At 42.0% G+C, this 18,529-nt stretch overlaps 1 protein-coding gene and 1 long non-coding RNA gene across 4 annotated transcripts in view; one reads left to right on the top strand and one right to left on the bottom strand.

The window, feature by feature from the left end:
• LOC140393078 (uncharacterized) overlaps nucleotides 1-7,491 on the bottom strand; it is a 32,901-nt gene extending 25,410 nt beyond the window's left edge. For all 3 annotated transcript variants that reach the window (XR_011935485.1, XR_011935484.1, XR_011935483.1), the window contains exons 1-2: nucleotides 5,339-7,491; nucleotides 3,911-4,761 (exon numbers count right to left, since the gene is read on the bottom strand). This is a non-coding gene — a long non-coding RNA (uncharacterized lncRNA). The remainder of the gene's footprint in view (nucleotides 1-3,910; nucleotides 4,762-5,338) is intronic.
• A 277-nt stretch (nucleotides 7,492-7,768) lies between these two features.
• Nucleotides 7,769-14,180, top strand: hhex (hematopoietically expressed homeobox). Its single transcript, XM_072479080.1, has 4 exons — nucleotides 7,769-8,316; nucleotides 10,347-10,525; nucleotides 11,003-11,053; nucleotides 13,395-14,180. The coding sequence occupies exons 1-4, from the start codon at nucleotides 7,956-7,958 to the stop codon at nucleotides 13,632-13,634; spliced, it is 831 nt and encodes a 276-aa protein (XP_072335181.1). The 5' UTR covers nucleotides 7,769-7,955; the 3' UTR covers nucleotides 13,635-14,180.
• Nucleotides 14,181-18,529: the final 4,349 nt, after the last annotated feature.

Below are 18,529 nucleotides of genomic sequence, written 5' to 3'. Positions count from 1 at the left end.
AGGGAGAACGTGCAAACTCCACATGGACAGTGACCTGGGGCCGGGATCGAACCCGGGGCCTCGGTGTTGTGAGGCAGCAGTGCTAACCACTGTGCCACCGTGCCGCCCGGATCTTGTCCACTTCTGTTGGAAGAGCAGTAAAGCAACATATTCTTTAATTTGAGAGCGATGGTGGAACTCTAAGGTACAGAGGGAAGTGGGTATCTTTGTACATGAATCAGGAAACTGTAGTATGCCGTTACAAGCAAATGAAATATAATTTATAGCATGGGGAATGGAATATAAAACAACACTTTGCCACAGCTGTTCAGGGAATTTGTGAGACTACATTTTGATACTGTGTACAGTTTTGGCCTTCTTATTTAAGAAATAATATAAATGCATTTGAAAGCAGTTCAGAGATGGATCGCTCAACTGGGGGATGGGGGAGGGGTTATCTTTGAGCAAAGGCTGAACAGGCTGAGTCTGTAACCATTGGCGTTTTGATGATTTGGTATGATCTATTTGAAACCTAGAAGATCCTGAGGAGAATTGAGAGGGTGGAGATTGGAAAGAAGTTTCCCCTTATGCAAGAGAGTAGAATGAAGGGAACAGTTTAACAATAAGAGGTCTTCCATTTAAGACTTTAGAGGAGATGAATTTCTTCTCTGAGTGGAACTCTCTTCCGCAGAGAACGGTGGCGGCCATGCTCAAGGCTGAGATTCTTGACTAACAAGGGATTGGAAGGTTATGTGGGGGAGGGGTGGATGGGTGGCAGAATGTGGAGGTGGGGTCTCAATCAGATTAGCCATTTTGGGGGGGGAGGAGGTGAAGGAGACTCATGGGACTGGATGATCTACTCCTGCTCCTAATTCAGGTTTGTATGGTGGTATACTCACATGTGTATACATGCGAGCAACAAATAGGACAAATAGGCCTTACATAGCAATGTCTATTTTCTAAGTGGTGAAATGCTTAGGAAATCAGAAGCTCAAAGGGACTTGGGAGTCCTTGTTCACGATTCTCTTAAGGTTAACGTACTGGTTCAGTCGGCAGTTGGGAAGGCAAATGCAATGTTAGCGTTCATGTCAAGAGGGCTAGAATAAAAGACCAGGGATGTATTTCTGAGGCTGTATAAAGCTCTGGTCAGGCCCCATTTGGAGTATTGTGAGCAGTTTTGGGCCCCATATCTAAGGAAAGATGTGCTGGCCTTGGAAAGGGTCCAGAGGAGGTTCACAAGAATGATCCCTGGAATGAAGAGTTTGTCATATGAGGAACTGTTGAGGACTCTGGGTCTGTACTCGTTGGAGTTTAGAAGGATGAGGGGGATCTTATTGAAACTTACAGGATACTGTGAGGCCTGGATAGAGTGGACGTGGAGAGGATGTTTCCACTTGTAGGAAAATTTAGAACCAGAGTATACAATCTCAGACTAAAGGGACGATCCTTTAAAACAGAGATGAGGAGAAATTTCTTCAGCCAGAGGGTGGTGAATCTGTGGAACTCTTTGCCGCAGAAGGCTGTGGAGAGCAAATTACTGAGTGTCTTTAAGACAGAGATAGATAGGTTTTTGATTAATAAGGGGATCAGGGGTTATGGGAGAAGGCAGGAGAATGGGGATGAGAAAAATATCAGCCATGATTGAATGGCAGAGCAGACTTGATGGGATGAGTGGCCTAATTCTGCTTCTATGTCTTATGGTCTAATTTAGAGGGCACATTGTGATAGTGTGGAAAGCAGGAAAGATTAAGGAAAATACCTTCCCTGTTTTTTCTCTCCCTACAGATGCTGCCAGACCTGTTTTTTCCAGCATTTTCACTTTTGGTTTCATACCTTCCCTGTTGTTCTTCTTCTTGCACTTCCCCTTCCCCTACCTCTGCACAGTATTTGTTTAAACTACGTTACATCTACTCAGTTCTGATGAAACACCATCCACCTGAAACATTAACACTGAAGTTATCGCCTGACCTGAGTATTAACTAACAGTTTCTGATCTGATTTTAGATTTACAGCAACTGCAGTATTTTGCTTTTGTTCTTAAAACCTCTGTCTGATGTCAAGGCAACTTTAATTAAATGAGCTCTTTCATCCCCTAATTACCCCCTACCGGTACAATCGGATATCAGGAACTGATAGGTAAATAAACTGGTGCGGGAATATTCATATGTTTGCTTGAAGCTTGCCGCCAGCGAGACGGACGCCACCTGCCCAGCTCCGACATTTGCTTACCTCATCGATCCGCGACTTGTAAATATTGATTATTTGACGATGATCTTTCCAAACTAATCGCGCGCGTACTATTCCTCCCTTAAGCTGACAGCCTTGAGCTACCCGTCAAGTGGACTTGTTTCCTCAGAGAACAGTGATTATCAATCTAGTGTCCATTCACGGTCAAGTGTACATGTTTCTGTGAACCGATTTAAAGGTTTGATCACAGGCATATAGTTGGATTAATATCCGACTATATGCCAGATGTAAAACATTGACCGAAGATTTGAATAATAAATTGTGCGGGCATTGTGTACACAGTAAACGGAATCAAAGGTAAAGCGGCTTCAAAAGTGGACGGAGGAGTTGAAGCTATTGCGCGTCCAGAAATCTGTCTCTAATTTGGATTTGTTTTGAATGGGTTGTTTTGAATAGACATGCTCGCGCGTTTATTGCAATAGGCAAGGTTTTCATTGATAATGTGAGCACAGCACAATGCGCGTGATCGGTTGAGCTGGCAATATAACAAAATCAGACTCTTATTTGGGAACAACGTTCGAGCATAGGCGGTCCAGGTGAGTTTATATAAAACACAATTACATCCGCTGTTTAAATGTTGTACTTTGTACTGTTGGCTCCACAATCCGATATCGCCGAAGCTGTGTTCAATAATAAATACTTTCAGGTCTAACAGTTGATCTCAGGCACCAAGGACATTTGGCCAGATACAAATTTATAACCAGAATATTTAAACAGCGGAGGATTTTTTTACGGATGTAATATGGGGTGACTGAATCGTTACTAAAACATCCCTATCAAACTTAAACCTACCAAATTATGCTATAATAATCAATGGAATTAATTAAATGGAATTAAAATGTCCCTCTCTAGATTTGAATATCTTAAATGTTTTTATCCCACCTCCTGAATTAATGAAAATAAATCTTCATTAACGGTTCCGAATTAAATACGTTTAATTAATTATGTTGTTCATAAGCATTTACTGAGGAATGTTTCTACAACGTTCCTCATTTACCTCATGGCAAACTAACCTGCAACAAAAATTAACTTTTAATAAAATTCTGACATGCGTCTAATGTCCAGTCGCCCCCCCCCCCCACAATGGTCCATGAAATTACAGTAAGAAGTCTTACAACACCAGGTTAAAGTCCAACATGATCTTACATACCTCTTCATTCACCTGAGGAAGGAGCAGCGCTCCGAAAGCTAGTGATTCAAAACAAACCTGTTGGACTTGAACCTGGTGTTGTAAAACTTCTTACTGTGCTCACCCCAGTCCAACGCCGGCATCTCCACATCATGAAATTACAATTAGCCCTCAAACGAGGTGTTAAATAGGACACACTATTCCGCTGTGTATTCACATTAGGCTCCTAGCGACAGTAGCAATCCAATTGGAACGATTAAAGTCTACAATGATGTTTTGACAGAGAACTGATGGTTCTCTTCATAAGTGTGCTTTTGGTGAAAGGAGCTTTGCGCTCTGATGTGCATTGAAGTTGTTATCCTCGTCCAGCTGGACGCGACATGAGCCGGAATCCCAGAAACGGCAGCTCTGCAGGCCCAGACAGGTCAATCCTAATTATGCTCCCATTTGTTGTCTGTCGGTTTGTTTAATAGAATTTGGTGGGTTTAAGATTTGCATTCGGAACACCTACATCTGGTATTATCAGCATCTTGGTATATGTGCAAATTTACCAACCTCATATTTCTCTCTCCCTGCCACATTTTGCACCTTTGCGGACTTGGGTAACAACCGCGTGGACACTCTGGTACATCTGTTACCTCAAACAAAATAGAAGTTTTCAAACACCGCTCGACTTATATTCAGACGCCTATTTCAATGAAAATACAGCATGGAGTTATTGCTCCAAGTCTCTCCCCCCCCCCTTTGGCGGTACTGGAACATGATTAAGTGTTGACAATGTATAACAGCGGCCTCTCGGCATTTTACAACGCTTCACATGTTATATTGCCCCCAGCACTCTCCCATTCAGAATAGATTACAGTTATCTTTAAGAGGCTGATGCAACCTCGTTTAAACATCGGCGTGTTTTACCAGTGGCGCCGTCCTGATCCTCCATCCTTGGGTCCACTTGGAATCTTCAGCACGAATATTGTCAGCTCTTTGATTTGGAAAGACTCCAGTCTAATTTATTTGATCTGTCAAGAGCCATTCTAGCGGCAGGTGTCCATTACGGCGCCAACAAACGGGATCATTGAACGGTTTAAGGAGCCCCTCTTCAAAGCACTTCGTCATAACCAGATCTGTCACTCGAAGCAACACGGTTTTTGATAAGCATTAACTGACGAAGCGCAGCCAGTGTTGAAAATATTTGTAAAAGGCCGGCTGATTACATAGTCCCAACAATGTATAAATTTAAAAGTGCCCGGTTAAGGTGAACTTTGTAATTTGAAGAAATTGTTGTCAATCCCATCGCGGCATCACTCATTTCCTGCATTGGCAGAATTCGGTATCCGCTTTCGAACATGACTGCTTGCGGGTTTTTGCTGAATATTAAACAGTCCCTCCTCTGCCGAGGGTCTTGACATCTTCGGGGTAAATAATACAGAAATTGAGCCATTAGTCTTGGAAGACTGAGTTCAGTACGCCACTATTTCCCCAACTAAAGAATAGTTTGTAACCGCACAGGTGAATGTCTCGGTTTATCCAAGAATATTTATAATTTTAGCAGATTTTGCTATATGAATGATTCAAGAGTGTGCAAAATAGTTCGGTGCAGAGATTATTTGATGATAAAGTGTATCTATTGAAAACATTCAGAAGGTTAATTAACTGCCAGACTCTCAGGACAACCCAACTGCTCTGAATTGAACCACAACTTTTTAGTGTCTGCAGCTTTTCGTAACCAATTCTTCTGTTTCTTCCTTTCTCCAGTTACTGAGCTGAAATCGACTGAGAACGCAATTTATGATGCAAGTCTCAATCAGGGAGTAATCGCATCTTCCGTGCAGCAAATAATGGCAGTGCGAGTGCCTCACTTTATGCTTTATTTCCCTTATAACAAAACTAACTGATCGTTATAATTTCCTCGACACTAGCACCTTGTTTTTATAATTAAATATTTTGTTTCTATAAGCGACTGAATATGTAATTCAATTCAATCACCTGATCAGTCAGAATTGTGTGTATCGCTTTTGAATGCTCTTTGAATCACCTTGTAGCTCTTCACTGGAGTGACTGTCTGACTGCTGGGCTGTTGTTCCAATTCGGTCCTGTTTTCAACCTACTGCTATTTGCAATCATTATATTTCACCTCTAACAAAAACAACGTTGTAATCACAAGATGAACAATGAGCTAAAAGCAAATATAGTCGGATCTATTATTCGGGTCATTTGGCGAATTAAGTGATTCGATTGCATTTATCAATGTATTGTCTGATTATAATGTAATCACTATAGAAAACACCCACTGAGCCCAACAGCCATCGACGATAATCAGCAGATTAGGCAATTAATATTAACTACATCAAACCGAAAGACAATAGCTGAGTTAAAGTAGTTTTTAAAAATTAGGTCCAACGTTAAACTAGATTAGTTGAATACTTTTCTTATAATCTACACTTCAAGAGTATTGGACAATTCAAAACTGTTACAATATCGGACAGTTTATCTTGATGACTACATGTTGTTCATGACTATGTAAGTTATTGTTTTTAAAAATAAAACATAGCCAAATGTCCTCCTGGAAAGAGTACGGCATCACCTTCCGATGGGGTTTGCTTCTCCTCTTGTCTCTCCGCCTGTTTACTGTGTGAATAAACTCTGTAAAATCAGCCAACCAGATCTTGGAAAAGCAAAATGCGGTCGACTCAATTAAGTAAGTGTTCCCATAGAATGTGCATTGAAGCGTATTACAGACTGCCTTCGTAGATTGAATAAAGCCAACATGTCGACGTAGAGGGAAATATCTCCACACTCAAGGCACTCAGAGCTTCCTGCCCCGAAAATGTGGCGGGATAATGAGGAATCAGGTCCCATTTAGGCAAGAGTGATAATTTATGGAATAGGCTGCACTCAATTAACGTGTGCCTTTTAACGTATTAATTGTCGTAATTTGATTAAGCAGTTTACAGAACTCATAAAACTAATACATTTTATCAGGGAATGATATTGGCTATATGTTAAGATATGAATCGCTGCCCCTTTTTAACCCCTGGAATCAAACACGCTTTATTTGCTGCAATTACTAAATCTCACTAAAAAAAATCCACGGGTTATGAAAATCACTCTTTTTTTTGCTCGACGTCTGAAGTTCCCTAACTTTTCCAAATATTTATGCTCTAATTAGCTTTGCGTATTTTTAACGTCGTTCCAAATTAATAATTGAGCGCGTTGCCGTGAGGTTAGATATTCTACTGGCGCAAACGTGTTTGAACAGACAGATGTGTATTGGAATTCCCAAGTGTTACAAGCAATTTGTTATGCATTTTAACGCCACACCGATATTTCACAGTCACCCCCCCCTGTAATATACATTCTCCCCGAGGCATTGCTAACTCTCGAATGGTGAAGTGGAAACGCTGCTTGAAACTGTTGATTAGTTTGTGGATGCCTCGGTCGCTGAAGTAAATTGTCACCGTGAGCTGCAAAGGCCGTTTGTTCATCACCAGGCAGCCGAACATGAATCTGCCGACAATCCATGAATGGTCCTCAGTGATCAGCACTGCTGAAAGGCGCTTGCTTCTGATATAATTGATGTTCTTTTCCCAGTTAAAGAGCTCACTGTGAACAAAGGCCATTTATATTAAAGATTTGGGAATTCGACACTTGTAATCATAAAAAGAAAGGAACAGATACGTTTCTTTTTGACCAGGGTTGATGAGGGGCTTATTTTTTTTCAGTCTACAGTGTTAGAGTTCCTCGACTGGCTCCAGAATGGAAGCGAACATTGCGCCGAATTCCCAGCAGGCAATCCAAAGCTCACCCTGATGTTAGTCCAGGCAGGTAAACGATATATTTGATTTCTCTCTACAACTGCTGGCGGGGCATAACAGCTTGCCGCCATCTACAGGGGTAGATTCGGCTGCCGGGATTCTGCCAAGCCTCTGGTTTGTTTTCTCTAAAATGTCACCTTTCTTGTGAGTTTGTTTCAGATTAAATGGTTGCCGGGGTGGAAATACTGCAATTTCCAGATTTATCAGATGTAAATAATATGGGCAGCATTGTCGGTAAATAAACGGCCGCAGTATTACTGGGCCCTTGTGGCATTAAACTCTGCTGTCGCCCTGTGTATGTCCAGACTGTCTGCACACTTCTGCTCTTTCCTGTGTTTACCTGGGCTGGGAGTAGGTTGGGGGGGGGGGGGGGGGGGGGGGGGGAATGTCCACCACCCCCTTCCCACCTGAAGGTGGGTCCCTCATGCGGCTGCGCATTGGGACAAAGGGGCGGGTCAGCAAGGCTGAGCACGAGCTCCTGATCTGCAGCCAATCAGCGAGCCGCCAAGGCAGGGAAATTGACACAAGCCCCGTGGCCCCGCCCAGGCCCATAGAAATCTCTCTCCAGCCGCACTGGTGCTAAACTGAAGGTAGTTCTGAAAGTTCACAGCAGGAATATCCCGTCTGCCCCTCCAGCCCTGAGCTGCACCAGCTTCCAATCCGCTCTTGCACCTCGAAGAGCAGTGCTGAAGGAGGACCCCCCCCCCCCTTCTTATCCCCCCCCCCTTCCCCCAGTCCCTCCTCCCTCCAAACACACACACACACACACAGACAGGACACCAGCAGTCATGCAATACCAGCAGCACGCCAACTCCTCGGCCATGAGTCTGAACCTGCCGCTGTACGCGCCGACCCCGATGCAAGCGGTGCACCCGACCCCGTTCTACATCGACGATATCCTGGGGCGCAGCGGGGCTCCTCACCCGTCCACCGTGGCCCCCGGGCCGGCTCTGCCGTCCCCCAATTCGTCCTTCACCAGCATAGCTTCCCCGTACCGAACTCCAATCTACGAACCGACTCCCATCCACCCAGCCTTCCACCAGCCGGCCCTGGCACCGTACAGCAGCAGTGCCTTCACCGGAGCCCTGTACCCCTTCGCCAGGACTGTGAACGACTACACGCACGCATTCCTGAGACAGGACACGCTGGGTAAGAACTCGTCTCCTTTCCAATTTCTTCTCATTGCCAACGACGTGCTGCAATTTTTACTTCTCTTAACGTCGCTCCTGTTTTTGTTTTGTTCCGGAAAGGGAGGGGAGGGGGTCTGCAACCTGGGGGGGGCGCGGGGGGGGAGGGGGGGGGGGAGGAGGTTAAGATGATACAATCTTCTCACTAAATGTGTTTTATTCTTTTAGTTGCGCTGAAGGAGTAAATAAAAAGCAGGCGCTTGGGGACAATCCGAGCGCCCGTTTTCGTTCGGTGATTCCAATGTAAAATCGTTCGCGTGATTTGACACCAGGAACAATGCCATTTCCCCCAGAGCTTGTGGAATGTACACTTCCCCAAACGAACTCGCATCTCTCGACTGCCTCGAACACAGAACATCCAGTGATGAGGTTACAGAGCTAAATTATGTTCCCCCCCCCCCCAACCCCACATTTATTTAAATGATAAACTACATGAGACCTGAAGCTTGCTATAATGAGCTGAAAATGAAAATGAAAGAACTAATGGCAGTGTGCTCTTTCACACATTACTTCAGCTCGACATACTCCCCTGGGAGAAGGGGATTGTCAGAAATCTGCAGCAGACTTAACATCGTTTACATTGTTTATTTTTTCTAAAAATTGTGGCCAAATCACGTTCTTGGGTAGCCACTCGAAAAAAGTAAAAGACCATTTCGTCCATAAATATGAGCGAGCTTCGCTTTTGTAAATCCGTTCAACTGTCAGGTCACATTGTGCACAAGTTGCAGCTTGGGCTAATTCAGCAGTTTGTGATCTGAAGGGCTGACCTTTTCTCGTTCATACAGGAAATCTTGAGCTCTCGATAGGAGTAAATCTGGTTGCCGAGCTGTTAAATGTTTTCCTCTCAGTCAGGGCAGGCTCTTCCTCGGGAGTCGTGCACACTGCTGATTATTTTATCGACATCCTCAATACAGACATATACAGGAAACACTCGACTTCTGATAGCCGGGATACGTTTTTCTGATATTGTTCATTTCCTCTGTGTGGGATGTGACTTTATGGGCAGCTAAAATAACCAGTTGCTTCCTATTTTCTGCGGGTGTTTTTGTAGCAATCGAAGCGGGGAATGACGCAAGCGAAACTCTCGGAAAATAACTGTTCCGAGGAAATTGGAAGGATTTAATTGGGTTTTGATTCTCGCCAAAGTCAATTTCTGAAGGAGTTCACTTCGCATTCGAATCAGCTCAATTATCTCCGCCGTGCCGGCGCGGATTTCGTTTTTCTCATAAACTAATGCGCACTTTCGGCGAAGAAAGCAGCGAGAATCCGAATCAACGCAAAGTAACCCGATGATCCTAAAGCGTCACATGAGTTTATATTCGACTAGACATCGTATTGGAAGTGTACATAGTAAATAACCCAACCGATCGTTGCATAGCATTAACAAACTTTCACGCATTTTCAAGATTCTTTGTAGTGTACTGTAACGAGCTGTTACACAGAAACCGTAAAACAGCATATCTCGGCTTCCTTGACTCATTTTTGTCGAGCAGCAGAAGGAAATAACAGCCCTTTGCAAGATAGACCAACAGGAAACACATTGACGGAAATGTTGCCATAGTCCTGAATTGGTACGTTTCACATAAGCCTCAAGGCCTGTATGAAATCAATGTTGTATTGTGAGAAAGAGATCCCGGACCTTTTTTTTAAATGCCCTTTTCCAAATTTGCTTTTGGAGGATTTTTTAAAAATCACAATCTATCAAACGCAAAAAACAAATAAGGACAAGTTTCACGTGGTATAAGCCACACATATACAACCAATTTGTCATCAGATTTAGCCTTCTGTGAATATATAATTCTGTATTAATCATTAGGCTCATTCCGGATTTCCATCTTCCGTTTGATTTATTTTCACTAATAGAACAAGAATGTGAGTCGACCCATTTGGCCTGGTTATTCAAACGGGGCTGCTAAGATAGCATTTAAATGTCATTTTGTGATATGATCAAGCATGATCATTCCTATTGTTTCGGTTGATTTTTTCCTGCAGGGAAACCATTGATATGGAGCCATTTTATTCAGAGGCCGCCGCACAAAAGAAAAGGGGGACAAGTTCGATTCTCAAACGACCAGACCATTGAACTGGAAAAGAAATTTGAGACCCAGAAATATCTCTCACCCCCTGAGCGAAAAAGACTGGCCAAGATGTTGCAGCTAAGCGAGAGACAGGTACACGAAAAGTATGATGAAACCGACTGAATGTAAAGTGTATTAACGGTCTCCATGTACAAACTTTCTGCAGACATTTACACTTGTGGCGCACGTATATAGGGTAATCCTACATAATATCAGCATTTGATCGTGAAAATGTTCAATGATATTTCATATTTTTTATACATCGGCAATTTTTTACCGTATGATTTGGAATATTCCCAATTATGTTAAGTGTGTTCACATTGCATTTTCATTTTTGTGATTATTTTATTTGTTTTTCATATTTAAAGAGTACTTTGTCTTCCTCATTCTTGTTCTTTTGTTAATCCTGGGGAACAAGACACTCGAGGTTTCTTTTTTTAAAAATTCTAAATATTAGAATCTTCAAAACTGCAGTTACACTGATTTTGTGTACAGATTCCTGGTAGGAATCCGTAGAAAAACTACCCACTACACCAAAGCTCAGGGTATTTTCTCTCTCCCTCTCTCCAGGTAAAGACGTGGTTTCAGAATCGTCGAGCTAAATGGCGGCGGCTCAAACAGGTAAGGAGATTCTGCTCCATCCACTCTCTCTCTCTGGAAACTGAGCTTTCCGTTGTCATAGAAATGAGTGTTCTGATGAATTTATCTTTAATGTCGCAGCCTATTATATTTTGTGTGCCGAAGTAATTTTGAAGGGTTATTTAACCTCTTTACCTTGATTGAAAAGACAAATAGTCATGCTGGAATTCAGGTCGAGCCACTGGAGCTGCACAAATGTTAAAAGCTTCTAATGTGGTTCGTACATCAATTATATTGGCCCTTTCGCGTTCTCTGCATTAAGAATCTATTAATTCTTCAGCAGTCCCATATGTTGTTTGTCCAATTAATTCTTGGGGACCAATCTAAATGTGGGCAAAGTATCCACGCTATTCAAAGATTATTTATTGATCCATTGTTGAAGGAGCACATGGGTAAACGCATTTGTTAATTTATTGACATGCATTACGCCTGGCTCATTGTATTTTCATCTTGGTACATAATGCTGCATCTAGCCATTTAGACCATAGCAGCGGGTACAAAGCAACTTGGGAACCATCTGCGAACAAGTATCGTTCACAAACCTGTGATGAGTACTTTGCAAATATGTTCACTAACAGTGTTTACCAGTGAGCTTTTAAAAAATAAATTTAGAGGACCCAATTATTTTTTTCCGATTAAGGGGCAATTTAGTGTGTGCAAACTCCACACAGACAGTGACCCAGGATCGAACCCGGGTCCTCAGCACCACGAGGCAGCAGTGCTAAACACTGCGGCCACCGTGCCGCCCCAGCCAGTGAGCTTTTACGGTTGGAAGTCAAAAGGAACCTTCAAACAGTCTTGTGTAACAATTTGACATTTTGCCACTTATTCTATTGGTGACGATATTTTGAACGACTGATTTTAATATTAAAATTTTTTAAAATTTAGTTCAGGAAAAGATGGCAAAGTCAAAAGAAATAGCCAATTAGTTTAAATGAAACAATCCCATTGGCTGGTCAACACTCTTATTTCTCAACATTGATCGAAATTAATTTTAAACATCAAAACCAAATAGGTTCACTGCTGACAGCACCCCTATCGCGTACAGTAGAAAGAGTACAGCAGATAATGACATTCCGGATATGGTACGTTTTAGCCAGTCGATGTTTGATTGAATTTCTATTCGTGTCCCATCGAGGCTCCTGCTCTGAAAGAATCGGTTGTGAGTGAGGTCTAGAGCTTTTAAACGTAAAAACATTCTGCGGTAAATACGAATGCTCCGAAATCGTTCTCAAAGTATTAACATGCACTTTAAAAACAATGTTATTAACTGGCACATTGATTTCTAAGCCAGCGACTGTGGAAGATAAGCTGACCATAATAACGCCAGCACCGTTAACCATTCAACTTTCTGTGACATTCCCTCCTACCCCAAAGAGGAACTAATTCAAAAAAATATATATAGTCCCACAAAATCCACAATTAGAGGTTACCTCGTGGAACAAACACTGCATTAATATCATGGGATTGGTGGAATGTTGGAAGCAAAACGATCAGGCCTGAAATTGCTCTCGCTATGCTAATCCCGGTATCTTGCAAGCTATAGAACCAAATAGTTAATAGTGCAAGGATAGCTTTTCAAACTGTTCCACAACAACTATTCCCTTTTAACGCCACCAAAGGTTACAGAATGGCAGCCAGCAAGAGTATTTGTGTGGGTTTTTCATGCTCCCACACAAGCCTGAGAGAGAAACGCTGGCTTGGGGGACACTGCCCGCCTCTAAATTTCAGCGCAGAAAAATACTTTAATGGGAGCTAAAATCAGAAAATGCTGGAAATACCCCACAAGGCCGGCAGTGCCAGGTGGAGAGCTGAACAGCGTTAACATTTCAGGCCGTAAACTTTTCATTAAACTATTGCGAGTTTGTTTTGTTGCTCCAGTAGCAATGCAACCTGGTTAATTAAATAACACCGACACGAGAGTGACTTGAGGATAAACCTCGAGGACATTTTTCGAGGACATTTTTCAAGCACCTTGCAATGTGCATCTTCAAAATATCCGCGAGTGAATGTAACAACAAAATCAACCTGAATGTTCCGGACACCGTTCCAAACTAGAAACCTGGTCCTCACTCTTCAGCATATCAGCTGAATTTCTCTGGTGCAACATGGTGGCTTCACACGCGCCTCTTGACACAAAATAATTGGAAATATAAGTCTGGTGAATCCTTAACCTGGCCATTATTATCTCAACAATATGCAGCATTGAAATGCATTGATTTACAGAATGGCCACGGTTATTTCAAACGCTATATTAGTCAATGTAGTTGCTTTGCATATCTTACTCCTGCTAGACTGCAAAATGTTTCTTTTCGAATAACAGGAAAATCCCCAAGGAAACAAAAGAGAAGAATCGGACAATTCGGATCAGTCCATCGAAAGTCAGTGCGACAAGGGTGGTGAGAGGTGCCTGAGTCCGGATCAGAATAAAGCGGTGCTATTGAACGGGTCTCATTGCTCGGCCTCCCCGGCATCTCAGCAGAATGAGTCAGAAGTGTCAGAGGATAGCGACGAAGAGGTGGATATCGATGACGACAGGAGTACTTATCCGGCCAATGTATAATGGAACCCACTGGGACACAATTCGGTTGGAGAATGGAAGGATAGTGGTTTACCCTTGCACTTTACTGGGGACCGGACCGATAGGTAGGATCTGTTTCCTAAAAACCTAAATAATGGCAGGAATGTAGAAGTCGCGAGGCTCAAATAGTTTCTGTGTGGGGTTGTGTCTGGTTTAGTGAACGAGCCCATATTCTCGGTATCTAAATGTGATGGAATGAAGGATTGTGTTTAACTCTAAGCAACACACTGTCTTATATTTATGTACAGGACGTAATTTTTGTAATTCGAATATTTTAATACTTGTGTACAGAACGTGCTTTCGTTGTAATATTCAATTTTGTAAGAAAATTGTTGGACTGCAGAAAACGAATAATTTATACAACCACACAAAGCTATGGTATCTGTATTTTTGACTGTTAGCTTTCAGTAAAAGTTCGTAAGTGGGTATATACCTCATACTCCGAAAGTATTGTGTATAATGTGTAAATATATGTTTTATTGAGACGCTCTGGTGGTTAATAAATGCAGGAAAAAAAATATGAAATAACTTATCAGTTCTAACGTGTACTTTGTTATCGCAACTATCCCCATTTACTGTTGGTGTCAATCACCAAACATATGGTACAGTGTGTTTGGTCTAATTGTTTATCTTGCGCCTTGCAATAAAACATGACAATGGAATATTATACAGCATTTGCACGAGTTTACACACATATACATATATGTGTATATCGATCCAACAGTCAACTATTTGGTGTAAGAATGAAGGACAGAGGTGAATTGATCAGCAATTTAACCAATCAACACCCACATCCGGTAAATGAATGAAAAGTATTAATAAGGGCCACTAGTCTTGTTCCAGTTTAATAGTACTTAGTAATTATGCATGAAGTATTAACAAGAAGGTGCATCAGATTTATGGTATGTATCTGCAGCACAGATACTTTCCACTATCTAAACAGGACAGAGGTTTTGTTCGATTTTACAGCACAGCATTAGGGATTTGACAATTGCTTGAACATGATGTACATTGCTGTCGCAATGTAAGATTGCAATGCCAGGTGAGTTTGACTTTATTTGCGGCAGTAAAGTTAAACAATTGCGTTCTTTCCATTAAACTGATGTTAATTAGTTATTAATCGTGTACATTGGAACTTTGGATCATTCCATTTTCAGTGTGGTCCAAATGTTGCATCGTACAGCTGGAGAATGTGTGTATTCTATGTATGTGGGCTGTGAAGATCTGAGACTGCTTTATATACGTCAGCTGTAATTTAAACCTGCTCTTTCCCTTCAAACTGCTTGTTTTATAGTAAAATAAAATATCATTCAATTTAGACACAAAATGAGACTTTATCAGCAGATACAACACAAAGTCCCAGACAGCAAGAAAACAAAATGTTCTCCAATTATCAATATACTGCTCAGAACAGGTCAGACGTTAATAGCATTGCATGAACCATTCATTTGTTTCATAGAACAAGTGCCAGCCACTGAAATCAAATAATTCTATTTTCGACATATGATCGGAATTTATTTCACTTAAATAAATCTTGAACGTTTTCTCCTTTATAATCCAGTATCAATTTAAAATTTGCCTGATAATTGTTCTGGTCATCATATTATTAACATTTAAATAAGAATAAACAGTAACTTTTTGCTGTATTTTTGTCTCTGTTGAAGGAGGGATGGCAGTAGAGGCAATGAACACTTTACAGTTCCAGCTCCAATCATCCTGGGTCATCGCTGCAGGAATTGCTCAGGGTAACATCTGAGGCCTAACCATTTTCAGTTGATTCATCACTGTCCTTCCTACCATCCTAAAGGCAGAAGTGGAAATGTTCCCTGATAATTGAACAGCATTCACTTTCATTTTCAACTCCTCAGATGCTGAAACAGTCTCCACTTATATGCAGCAAGACTGGACAGATTGCAGACTTTCGGCACAGCAGGACAGTAGTTAGCACTGCAGTCTCACACCACCAGGGACCCGTCCTTGGGTGACTGTGTGGAGTTTGCCTTTTTTCCCTGTGTCTGTGGGTTTCCTCCGGGTACTCCGGTTTCCTCCCAGAGATGTGCAGGTTAGGTGAATTAGCCATGGTAAATTGCCCCTTAGTGTCCAGGGATGTGTAGGATAGGTGGGGTTACAGGTGCTCTTTCAGTGAGTCAGTGCACTCAATGGACCAAATGGCCTCTTTCTGCACTGTAGGAATTCTATAATTCTGTGACTGACAAGCAGTTAATAGCATTCACACTACATAGGTTCTAGACAATTACTATCTCCACTGAGTCATCATTGATGAGTAGCCTACCTGGACCAGCCGCATTGATACTGTGGGTAACGTCAGTTTAAGAGCAGATCAGAAGTTGGATATTTTGCGGCAAGTGACTCGCCTCCTGACTCCCCAAAGCCATTCCACCATCTACAGGGCACAAGTCAGGAATATGATGGAATACTCTCTAATTGCCTAGCTGGGTAAAGCACCAACAACACTCAAGATTGAAAGCTCAACACCATCCAGAACAAAACCACCTGCTTGATTGACATCCCATCCACCACCTTAAAAATACACTTCCTCTACCACTGGTGTACTGTGGTTACTGTGTGTACCATCTACATGATGCACTTCAACAACTTTTTTTTTTAATTAAAAAGAAAATGAGTGTACCCAATTTTTTTTCCAATGAAGGGACAATTTAATATGGCCAATCCACCTTCCCTGATCATCTTTGGTTGTGGGGGTGAGACCCACGCAAACACGTGGAGACTGTGCAAACTCCACACGGACAGTGACTCACTTCAACAACTCGCCAAGCTTTCTTTGACAGTAACTTCCAGACCTGCCACTTCCACCAGTTAGAAGAACAAGAGCAGCAGGTGCATGAGAACACTGTCATCTCTATCATTTTTCCTCCAAGTCGTAAACCATGCTAACTTTGAAATATGTTGCTGTTCCTTCATTGTCTCTGGGCCACAATCCTAGAAATCCCTGTCTCACAGCACTGTGAGAGGACCACACCACACAGACTGCGATGGTTCACCTTCACAAGGACAATTAGGGATGGACATTGCCAGCATTGATCAGATCCCATGAATGACTACAAAAGTATACAATTTCTGTATCAGTCAGTACCAAATATCACACATCCAGTTACAAAGTAAAGATCCCTCCAAAATTGTCTTATCCAATCTCAACGAGTACCCTATGCTGCACCAATGTGACATTTTGCATTTCCTATATTGACCGCCTTGATGTTTCCTTGAGCAAAATTGCTCATTAGTGCCATCTTAGTTGTCCTTTAGGTCCATCTCTGTTTGGAACTGGGTTGAGACTGTCCAAACCTATGTCATGGAACATACATACAGCCAGCAAACCAACAAAAACATTTTACTGTGGAAATTATTGAAAAAGTGGATAATTGCCTAGTTTAGCATCAGAGAAACAGGTCATTTTGGTCCAACCAGTCCATGCCAACATATATGATTCACTTGAGCTTCCTCCTTCCTCCTATCCTTCTCCATCTATACTCTGCCTCAACCACTCAATGTGGTAGCGGCTTCCACAGTCTCAAAACGTTTTGGGCAAATTCATTTTTTCAGCATTCCCTATTTGATTCCTTGGCCACTATCTTTATATTGATAACTCCTTGATTTGCTCTTCCCAACAAGTGAAACACACTTTCTGTGTCTACTCTATCAAAACTTTTTGTAATTTAAAGACCTCTATCAAGTCAGCCCTCAATCTTCTTTCATCTGTCTCCCTCAGATGAAACGTTGAATTGTGTCCCTGTCTGCCCTCTCAGGTGGATGTAAAAAAAAAAATCACACCACACTATTTAAAAAACATCAGTGGAGATATCCTAGTTACCCTGACCAATTTCATCCTCAATTAATATCAGAACAAATCTGGGTATTAACCCATTGCTGCTTGGTGTGTGCAAATTGACTACCATCTTTCCTACTTTACAACAATGGCTACACATCAGAAATACTTCATTGGCTATAAAGTACTTTGGGATATCCTGTGGTCATGAAAGGCGCTACATAAACGCAAAACTTCATTTTTCCTTTTCAAGAGAAAAGAGACTCCGCCTATATATTCTTCTCTCATTGGTATAACTTACTATTCTGGTAGAATCAAGGACAATGTGTCCAAGTTTGCAGACGACACTAAGATGAGTGGTAAAGCAAAAAGTGCAGAGGATACCGGAAGTCTGCAGAGGGATTTGGATAGGTTAAGTGAAGGGGCTAGGGTCTGGCAGATGGAATACAATGTTGACAAATGTGAAGTTATCCATTTTGTTAGGAATAACAGCAAAAGGGATTATTATTTAAATGTTAAAATATTAAAACATGCTGCTGTGCAGAGAGACCTGGGTGTGCTCGTGCATGAGTCGCAAAATGTTGGTTTACAGATGCAACAGGTGATTAAGAATGCAAATGGAATCTTGTCCTTCATTGCTAGAGGGATGGAGTTTAAGACTAGGGAGGTTATGCTGCAATTGTATAAGGTGTTAGTGAGGCCACACTTAGAGTATTGTGTTCAGTTTTGGTCTCCTTACCTGAGAAAGGACGTACTGGCGCTGGAGGGTGTGCAGAGGAGATTCACTGGGTTAATCCCAGAGTTGTTGAAGGGTTGCATTACGAGGAGAGATTGAGTAGACTGGGACTGTACTCATTGGAATTTAGAAGGATGAGGGGGGATCTTATAGAAACATATAAAATTATGAAGGGAATAGATAGGATAGATGCGGGCTGGTTGTTTCCACTGGTGGGTGAAAGCAGAACTTGGGGGCATAGCCTCAAAATAAGGGGAAGTAGATTTAGGACTGAGTTTAGGAGGAACTTCTTCACCCAAAGGGTTGTGAATCTATGGAATTCCTTGCCCAGTGAAG

This window comes from Scyliorhinus torazame, chromosome 16 (genome assembly GCF_047496885.1).
Source record: "Scyliorhinus torazame isolate Kashiwa2021f chromosome 16, sScyTor2.1, whole genome shotgun sequence".
NCBI lineage: Eukaryota > Metazoa > Chordata > Chondrichthyes > Carcharhiniformes > Scyliorhinidae > Scyliorhinus > Scyliorhinus torazame.
The sequence above is the reverse complement of the archived record's forward strand: the minus strand, read 5'-3'. Positions and strand labels throughout refer to the sequence as shown.

Coding starts and splice junctions, on each gene's coding strand:
- hhex (XM_072479080.1), top strand. CDS start 7,956: ATGCAATACCAGCAGCACGCCAACTCCTCGGCCATGAGTCTGAACCTG. Junction 8,317..10,346: donor CCTGAGACAGGACACGCTGG/GTAAGAACTCGT, acceptor TTTTTCCTGCAG/GGAAACCATTGATATGGAGC. Junction 10,526..11,002: donor TGCAGCTAAGCGAGAGACAG/GTACACGAAAAG, acceptor CCCTCTCTCCAG/GTAAAGACGTGGTTTCAGAA.